The 9,981-nt window shown below is 37.8% G+C and overlaps 2 protein-coding genes across 2 annotated transcripts; both read right to left on the reverse strand.

The window, feature by feature from the left end:
• Positions 1–66: 66 nt before the first annotated feature.
• LOC142981382 (collagenase-like) lies at positions 67–5,134 on the reverse strand. Its single transcript, XM_076127268.1, has 8 exons — positions 4,986–5,134; positions 4,439–4,487; positions 3,891–4,062; positions 2,411–2,577; positions 1,999–2,106; positions 1,589–1,737; positions 1,153–1,261; positions 67–897 (listed from the first exon to the last, which is right to left on the reverse strand). Exons 1-8 carry the CDS (start codon positions 5,034–5,036, stop codon positions 632–634), a joined length of 1,071 nt encoding a protein of 356 aa, XP_075983383.1. The 5' UTR covers positions 5,037–5,134; the 3' UTR covers positions 67–631.
• Positions 5,135–5,634: 500 nt separating this feature from the next.
• Positions 5,635–9,725, reverse strand: LOC142981546 (collagenase-like). Its single transcript, XM_076127545.1, has 8 exons — positions 9,618–9,725; positions 9,321–9,369; positions 8,668–8,839; positions 7,979–8,145; positions 7,510–7,617; positions 6,840–6,988; positions 6,209–6,317; positions 5,635–6,033 (listed from the first exon to the last, which is right to left on the reverse strand). Exons 1-8 carry the CDS (start codon positions 9,702–9,704, stop codon positions 5,771–5,773), a joined length of 1,104 nt encoding a protein of 367 aa, XP_075983660.1. The 5' UTR covers positions 9,705–9,725; the 3' UTR covers positions 5,635–5,770.
• Between the last annotated feature and the right edge of the window lie 256 nt (positions 9,726–9,981).

Genomic DNA, 9,981 nt, shown 5'->3' on the forward strand with positions numbered 1-9,981 from the left:
TTACAAGATGTAAATATTACACCATGTAAAATTAAGTGTGTACTTATAATCAAAAATAAAACCAACTTTTACTATTAAATTGTTTTAATTATAAACACCTTATAGTCCGGCAACTTAGTAGAAAGCCTTGGCATGCACGGTTATGTAGATTATATAAAAAATATATGTATTTCCAAAATTAAGTAGTACTAAAAAGATCACCGTTTCAAGTCTGCATTTTTAGCAGCAAACCTTGCGATCAAGGTTCTTTACTAAGTTATTGGGCTATAGTATATTTAACAAACCATAGGAAGAATAGGAACAGAAAAGTTTAATGACCTAAGCTCTTACGCCAAAATTCAGGATATAACTTCCTTATATTTTCCTTATATTTATATTTGGGAATGATGTATCACCATTTCTGAATAAGCATCGAATAGTTTTACAAGTACAGTATCTCGAGTGTTTTCAAACTGTATCCGTCGAATAGGTTATCCGTCAGTTATCCATAGGTCGTGAAACTGTATCGTAGTTATCGCAATTTTTATAATAAATGCACAAAATGCTGGTGGATAGCTCTTCAATAGTTTCAGGTAATCAGAAAAACGTGTAAAAATATCCTATTTACTTCCATCGGTTATGTGAGTTGTATTTAGTTAACAAAATGGACTTTGTAAGCGTCTTCTTCATCATCTCCGTCATTGTCGCCGTCATTGTCTCCGTCATTGTCTGCGTCATCGTCTTCGTCATCGTCTTCATCATCATCGGGAGAGTTTGAGTCTTCGCTTGATTCGCTGGACTCGCTGGACTCGCTGGATTCATCAGACTCGCTAGACTCGCTAGCTTCGCTGTCCCAGTCGAAGCTGATTCCGGTCACATCGACGTACCAGTCGTGGTAGTGGCCAGGGCGCACGTAACCTGAACATAGATATTTAAATTATCAGATGGGAATCATTTTCAATTAATATAGTCAAACCGGTTCCTGGAGGTATATTTAGCGGTAATTTAGTTATTCAAAAGCTCTCAAACTCATATAAAATAAGATAAACTACCGATAAATGTACTCAGAAACCGGGGGTAATAAATGCAAGTAATAAAGACTGAAATTGTGAAAAAGTAGTTCTAGAGAAATACTGTATGTTTTCAAGACACTAAAAATAATGAGTATGTTACCTGAAGGAATGGGGGCGCTGCATCCAGCAGAGGATCCGAAGCTGACCACACCGACCATGGTGCGTTCACCGTCCTTGTCGATCACGGTGAGTGGACCACCGCTGTCACCCTATGATAGCAAACACATATTAGATCATCATCATTACCCTCGCCTTTCCTCCATCTTTATTGGCTTGATCTTCCAGTCTCACCGGATGAATACCAGTGTTTGAGGTGACCTCCACAACCTATTTTACTGGGTTTAACACGATAACCCTCGATAAGACTGGTTGTCAGACTTTCAAGCTTCTGACTGTCAAAGATCTTTGAAGATGCCGGGCACCAAGATTTAAAGTGCTTTTCGAAACACAAAGGAAATCGGATAGTTTAGTTTTATAAGTAGATTCGAAGATAATTACAGAACAAGTTGTCATAATATTTATATTTGTGTAGTTACCTGGCAAGAAGATTGTGAGGTGACGTTGTAGAATCCAGCGCAGATGGTCTCATCCTTGATGACGGTGCTGGTCGGGTAGAAGCTCAAGCACTCTTCGTTGCTCACTCCTCTTTGGAACACCCACAGCAGAATCTCTGATGCAGCACCACCTGAGGATATTCAAGCAGAATAATAATTATCACGACTGATTTCACATGTGTTTTTATAGTTCAATGAGCTATAAATCTACTGCTGTTATCTGGCTACTTTAATCCAGCAGGGTGCTGAATTTTCAGAGAAATAAAAGCCAAAAGAAAAATTGGATGTGGGTGTCTTCCACAACGCACGTAGAAAATGGGGCAACTGAACTCTTCTTTAAGTTATTTCCTAGTGACCTGTCGGGCTTGTATTAACAGGTATATGTTACTGACCTAGCCAAAGGTCGTTGGTACGTCCGTAGCCGCTGACGACCAGGGTGACGCCGGCGTAGTTGATGTTCTTCTGAGCACTGCTCTGAAGACGGCAAGGCTGGATGTTGGCTGCAAAGTTAAATACAAGTTACTTTCACGTGACATTACTTGAGCATAGGTATTCTAACAGAGAGATATAATCGTGGAATGAGAGATAATTATATTTACGATCATATTTTTTATCATCAGAAAGATTTTGTCACCGAGGAAAATTTACAAATATTTCCTAGGGTCTTTGTTAAATTGTCAAAATGATTCTTTGAATTAAGTCAAGCCACAAAAAAAGCCCCTTAAAAATGTAATATTTTGTTAGGTAGAGTTTCATTTAACGGTCTTTTCTGTTGGAGTTTTAATTGCCTGATATTGTGCTCACCTGAGTACGGGATGTAGTCGTCAAGTCCGAGTAGAGCAATGTCATCAGTCTGCACTCCAGCGGCGATCTCATTGTACTTAGGGTGGATGTACTTGTGAGTAGACTCCACGATGTACTCAGGACGGGTCAGGTTGGTCAGACCGAAGCGGACCACGAATGTGATGCGGCTGAAGGAAAAAAAAATGTTTTATATATCGTTCACTTGCAACGATAATGTGACATTTCGAAAACCTCAATTTTACAGTATGCCATTTTTAAACTTTTGATCGTCGCTAGTGCTACACTGCGATAGCTGCGTCTCTTTCTCTCGTTACGCCACCATTTTTGGAGTAAAAAATATCGCGTTTTTGCGGAATAAAGAGCGCATTAAGGCGGTTTCGAATAAGTAAAAATAAAAAAAATGAATTTTTCGAATTATCACACTGTCGTCGCAAGTGAGCGATAATAATATGGTAAATGATGTAGTATGGCCACGTAACTTCAGTAAAATAGCGTCGACTTGGATTTCCAAAGCCCTAAAGACATTACTTTTCTGTGTTGACAAAGGTATGACAGGAAATTACAAAAGTTACAATGCAAAAAGTTATCAATATATCGTGTGAGTACTAATTAGATTGATCTTAGTAGATTTGTATCTATATTTTTCTTTATTTTTGTAAGGATCGTACCGAGTAGCGTTCTTTGGTATCTGCCTAGGTTTACAGAAGCAAGGCCGAGTTTTATGTAAGTATGAAAGTATGTATTTTTATTTTTCTGAACTACTTATGTAATTGATCTAAAGATAATTTTCAATCAAAATTATCATCAACCAAGGCCGTCTGCTTATTTGTTGTCTAAACGTAATAAACATTTAGATCATCACCATGATGTAATCAATAATCTCTGTCTTCTTATCTTAATTATATTTTTATCTAATTAGTAATTACCAATCTTAATTGATGGGGCGGATGAAGCAATCGTTTTTGCTTTATGCACATATTTTTTTAAAAAGAAGGTAGGTACCTACTACCCACCTGTGCGGGTATCACGTATCTCAGTTGACAACTAGTGTACGTCAAATTGGTGGTCACTTTTCAGTACATTGCCGCATTGACGTTACGTGTTAATTTCTATAATCTACGTGAGAAAACAATGTATTAGGTCGGGGAAAAAGTCTTTTCGCATTATAGTGTGTATGAACCTGTAATAAAATCTTTTCTCTACCAAAAAATGCTCGATATTTGGGTACCTCACGAGCTCAATGAAAAAAACCTAATGAACCGTGTACTCATTTGTGATTCTTGAAGCCAAAGAGATTTTATTACAAGTTCATACATAGGTACTATAATGCAAAAAGACTTTTTCCCCGACCTAATACATAGTAGCTTTCAAATAGTTGTCAACTAAGATACGTGATACGCACACAGATCTTATTAAAGCTACCGAACGCTATACGATCACCGTTTTGAGTATATTTATAACATATTGACTGTATACTTACTTGGCCAGGCAGTGAGCAGCAGTGATGACCCACTTGTTGTGGATAAGCGAGCAGCCGCAGGAGCTGACTGCTCCAGCACCGCTCACCATACGAAGACTACCCTGGTACGGGATCTGACCTTCCACTGCTGGCCATCCGCTTACAATACGGGATGAGGACCATGATGGATCAGCTACAAAGTAATGTATGGTTGTAATATTTTTCTTTTTTAGGTTTTGGTCTGGGTTAGAAAATAGTATGTTAGTGTCGTTTTAAGGTCTATAATTTTCTCTAGCCCGAGGCTTTTAGTTATTTTTCATCCTATTGTAAGCTTCTGTGTTTCGTAATTATAGGTATTTTTAGGACACATTTTTTTCTGATCTGAAGCCTTCTTCATCAGGGAAATCAGGTATAGAGGATTCTTTGAGCTCAAGCTTTTAAGTCACTAATAAAAAAATAACAAATAAATGTAACCTCATGATCATCTTACTTTTTCGTTATTTTCATTTAATAGGTGTTTAAGTTAGGAGTGTATACTGTATGTGTTGTGAAGATAATGTGTTATTTACCATTGCGGAGATCCTCAATGATCGCCTCTCGGCTGTTTATAAGCCCTCCCTGTAATTACACGCACGGGTCAGTAAGAAGAAAATATTTTGTTGCAAGATGTTATTTTTTATTTGTTATCTCTGAACTGTTTTGTACAAAAAATCTAGATAAATTTATGTATTAGGTCGTAATGGAGTATTTACTGTTTATTTGAGAAAAGTATTAAGTACAACGAGATGCGGTTTTTCCCCGGGATGTCTACTTTTCTGTAAGCTTGATTATGTACTATTATCAGATTAATACGATTCGACAAAATGTATTTAGTAGGTATTTTCGAAAAGAAAAACAACGTAGAAGTGGATAATATATCTAATTTGTTAATTTCTCTATTTGTTAATATCCTGTTGTTTTGCTAGCAAAATTTTATTACTGTGATTTTTTCAATGGACGGATAATGGACGCGTTATTAAGCTCATATCCCAGAGATTTTTTTAACCTCTATTTTTTCACGCAATTAAAAACGGTCAAAAGTAATTTGATTATAAAAATTCTAATATTGATATTTACCTGGACGAAGCCCAGTACGAAGAGTAGTCCCAACAAATACGCGGCTGCCATCTTGTATGTACACCGACCGAGTGATCTTACAACATAATTACTTTTGTAATATGCATTGTTATCAGGATTTATTGATTATCATGTTAATTCGCTAATTATCTCGGCTTATGATATTTATGATTAATTGGGACACAAAAGCACTCGGTCTATGAGAATTCTGAGTTTTTGTAGTGAAACCAATTATGATATAGTCTTAGGATAAGAATTAAATTAGATAAGACAGGATTATTCTTATGTAGGTAAATGTAGTTCCGATGATGGTAGCCATTGTACTTTCTAGGGTAATTAGAAGTAGTGATTTTACATGAAAAAGTTCAGTGATCTGATATGGAACAAAAAAAAACGTGAATTTGCGACAGCATATCTAAATTTTGCAATGCTAAACTGAAATAAGTAAGTACGATAACATTTTAAAGCTTTGCTTTTAATCACAGATTGCTATTTCTTAATCCTTTGCATGTCAAACGGTTAATTACATTATTCTTATAATAAAGGGTTACTTACATTGTGTTCTGCATTAGATTTGCGTAAAACTCACCTTTTGATTTAAATTAGGTGTTTTATTGCTTAGGTGTTTGAAATTATGGCTTACAGTCGCGTTTTAATCGAGGAAAATGTGGATCTCGGTAGCTAAATGACTTTTACTCTTGCTATATAATAAAAAACAGATGGGTTTTGCTTTTGTTTGAAGATTAAGAAGGATCCACAGGTATTACAACGGATGTGTAGCGTGTTTAGTTAACAATGTGAACTTTGAGGCCTTCATCATCAGCTTCGTCGCTGGCGTCAGGAACGTCCTCCTCGGAAGGTTCACTGGATTCATTTGATTCACTGGACTCACTAGACTCACTGGACTCGCTGGCTTCACTGGACTCGCTAGATTCGCTAGGCTCATCGGATTCTTCAGATTCTGGGTCGGGGAAGGAGCTGTCCCAGTCGAAGTTGATACCGGTCACCTCGACGAACCAGTCGTGGTAGTAACCAGGGCGCACGTAACCTGAAAGATATGATTATTCTTTGAAACACTAATAAGATTACCGATTGCTTTACTGATAAGAAACACATTGAAAGCTAAGGAACTGCAAGTTTTGAGATTTTGCAGGAAGAACAATGTCGTGCAAGGAAGGTATTCATTTGATATTTAATATACTGTTTTAAATGGTCTTTGTTACCTGAAGGAATAGGAGCGCTACATCCAGAACGGTGACCGAAGCTCACCACTCCGACTTGAGTGCGCTGTCCGTCTTTGTCCACCATGGTCAATGGACCACCGCTGTCACCCTGAAATACGGAATTACGAAATTTATAAAGGCTTTTCACTTGATAATTATGTAAAACGTTTAAGTCTTATGTGGCTTCGGTTTACGACCATTTAAGGTTGGTTTAGCAGCTGGTTTAACGAAGGTATTTAAGTGAACAGTTAACAATAATTTAATAATAATTAGTAGATGTTGCAATTCAACGTGATTAGAGAGATATTGTGAACGACTGAGAGTTAAACAATCCATTGAAGATGCCTTTGCCAATCAATCAGACAATAAAAAACAAAAAACTGCCTCTGTGGCGCGGTTGGTAGTGTATGCGACCGCCGTGCGAAAGGTCACGGGTTCGAATCCGGGGTCGGGCCAAAAAGTCTTAAGAATTTCTTAGGAATTGCCCGGAGTCAGGAAGTTGAGCCAGTTTCAATGAAACTGATCGCCGCAGCCGCATCGGCAAGGACATAATTATTATTAAAATAGAAAAGAAACAGTCGAATTGGTCACCTTCTTCTTCTTGAAGGCGGTTAGAAAGAAGTGGTAGTACCTGGCAAGAAGATTGTGTGGAGACGTTGTAGTATCCGGCGCAGATGGTCTCTTCCGCGATCACGGTGCTGGTCGGGTAGAAGCTCAAGCATTCTGCGTTAGACACTCCTCGTTGAAGAACCCACAGCAGAATCTCTGATGCCGCACCACCTGACGATGGACAACAAAAAAGATATTTAGACTCGTTTTCGCCATTTCTAGATAAGTAACGATAGGTTACCAAGATGGAATTTTGACAATTGTTTTGAGTATACTTGCTGTCACTTTATTTTGCAGATAGGTTGCCTTTGGGAATAAGCTTTGAAACTAACCCCAATCTCTACACTTATATGATTGAAGGTAGAATTTTTATTAACAGTTTCTTAATTATCAAAATCAGGGTTAGTTGATAAGCACTTTAAATTTTTTTTTAATATAATTTTCATCTGGCTATCTAATTGGTGAAGGTCGTTCTTGCTTGGGATATTAGACTACTTCTTTAACTGTAACTTAGTCAATGGAAACGTTCGTTTGTTTTTGTTTCAGAAATTGCTATTTAGAAAATTTTTACCTTAGTTGGTTTGACGTTATGGCACAGGTTACATATGCCGTAGGTGGCAAGTTAACGTAATTAGACGAAAGTTCAAAAGTTTTGTAAAATTTATGTATAAAACGTTTATTGCTGTACTAACCTAGCCAAAGATCGTTGGTGCGCCCGAAGCCGCTGACGACCATGGTGACGCCGGAGTAGTCGATGTCCTTCTGGGCCCTGCTCTGCAGACGGCTTGGCTGGACGTTAGCTGCACAAACATACACGTTATTTATTGTGAAAAAAGGAATAGAGAGCTGACATTATACAGTCGCGCTGCATAATCGAAGTGAAGGAGCGTATGTGGATAGATTAATTGCGCGTTCTGCACTTATCGTTCTGCGCAATCCTGGATGCTACTGAGAACGCTCAATAGAGTGACTGTATAAAGTAAGGTTATGTGTAGTTTTGTCTAATTGCAATAACGAAGGATTAATCTAGATATTTATAGTAAGGATATGTGTGTGGTTCCATTAAAATGGGAATTAATATTGACGAGTAGTTTTTGAGATACCTACCCCTAAAAATTATGATAATGTCTTGTTTGAATTTTGCTTCATAATATGACTTACCGGAGTACTGGATGGAGTGGTCAAGTCCGAGTAGAGCGATGTCATCAGTCTGCACACCAGTGGCGATCTCATTGTACTTAGGGTGGATGTACTTGTGTGTGGTCTCCACGATGATCTCGGGCCGGGTCAGGTTGGTCAGACCGAAGCGGACCACGAATGAGATGCGGCTGGAGAAAGGAAAGAACGAAAATCTTGAATTGCCGCTTGCGTTGTGGTTTGTTGCATGGTTTGTTGTTATAGCCTTTCATCATGTCTTTTCGTAGACTGCTACACAGGGCGCAAGTGAGACAGGAGCGTCATTGCTATTGCGTCGTTTCATATTCATCATACACGTAGGGCTTACGTACCAAGTGATAGATAACGAATTTATACATTGATTATGTAATGCTTATGTAGTTTATAGACAAGATGTTCATTCATAGGCTGGTAAAAGTTTGGTTTAGGAGGCTAAGCGCGGCCATACCGTATATAATAAGTAATATACGAGAACGGTATAAGTGCTATCGCACATAGTGGTATTTGAGGTGTGCTAATATCCGTGTTGCGGAGGATAAGTTAGATGTCGATGCTGATTGTTGTTAATAAAAAAAATATGGATCATTGCTAGAGCTAATTTCACGAAACACATCAAGTCTACCATTAAACATTTGTGATAAAAAAGATTTATTAATGAATGAGTGTTTACTAACTTGGCAAGGCAGTGGGCGGCAGTGAGGACCCATTTGTTGTGAATGACTGAACCACCGCACGAGAAGACTCCTCCTTCAGAGTTGACCATGCGCACGCTGACCTGGTACGGGATCTGACCTTCCTGTGCTGGCCAGCCGCTCACAATGCGCGGTGCTATCCATGATGAATCAGCTAAAAATAACAATTTAGTTTAGTATTTCTCCTCTAAGCAGTGATAGAAGATATTAAAGTTGGCATCTCCCACGCAGCCCGCAGGTGATCGACGGTTTGAACCCAAGGCAACACACCAATGACTTTTCGAAGTTATGTGTGTATTTGAAATAATGTGAAAATAATGGGTTAAAAATATATATTTTCCCTCTATTAACATGAATAAAATTCGTCAGCCTTTTTTCCAAGGAGTTAGGCGGTCCAAAAATCACCTGTAGCTAGGATTTCTACAAACTTTATTAATTCATTAACTTTTGTACGCAACCGCCAGTTTCGGGTACTATGGCATATGACCTTTATCAAGGACATCAACGAAATGATATTGTGTGACTTTTTAGTATGCCCACTCCCGTCTTTTTCAGAAAGTCGCTTCGATGTCCTCTCCATTTTTCAGTTCCAGTTAAACTTACGACAAAATAATTGATAAATTGAAGTGAATTACCATTTCGAAGCTCCTCAATTGTGACTGCCTCATCTTTGATAATCCCACCCTGAAATAGCAGACTCAAATAAATATTGGTATTCTACATAGTTAGAAAGTTTAAATTAAAAATATTTATTTTTCAAATTAAATTAATACTTTGTTACTAAGAATGTTTTCTTAACGTAATCCATTGAAATATTCACAGAGCTTATTGCCAGTTTTAAGCTAGATTTATTCCCGGCCCAAGTTTTATCCCATTGTGTAAAAAAGAAGTGTATTATTTTTTAATTAAACGTTTAATATAAAGGTATTTACCTGGACGACGCCCAAGGCAAAGAGTAGTCCCAATAGATACGCGGCTGCCATGTTGAATGAGGACCCCCACAGCGTCAACTGGTTCATATATCTACTATAGTTAGATATATTAACACAAAACCCAGTTATCTCCATCAGTAACTTAAAGATAATATATTTAATTCACTAATTATCTGGCTTAATGACACTCATTTGATTTATCGGGTTTTTTAAATCCAATAACATTGGACAATGTGAATTTGGGGTTTTTTGTCGGACAACCAGATTGGCGGTAGTTCTAGATTAAGATTGAGGAAAACCTAAAACAGCACGTGCCGTTTCAGTTTACATGTCTGATTAGGACTTTTGTACACAGTTAGTTATA

The sequence above is a fragment of the Anticarsia gemmatalis genome, chromosome 20 (assembly GCF_050436995.1).
Source record: "Anticarsia gemmatalis isolate Benzon Research Colony breed Stoneville strain chromosome 20, ilAntGemm2 primary, whole genome shotgun sequence".
NCBI lineage: Eukaryota > Metazoa > Arthropoda > Insecta > Lepidoptera > Erebidae > Anticarsia > Anticarsia gemmatalis.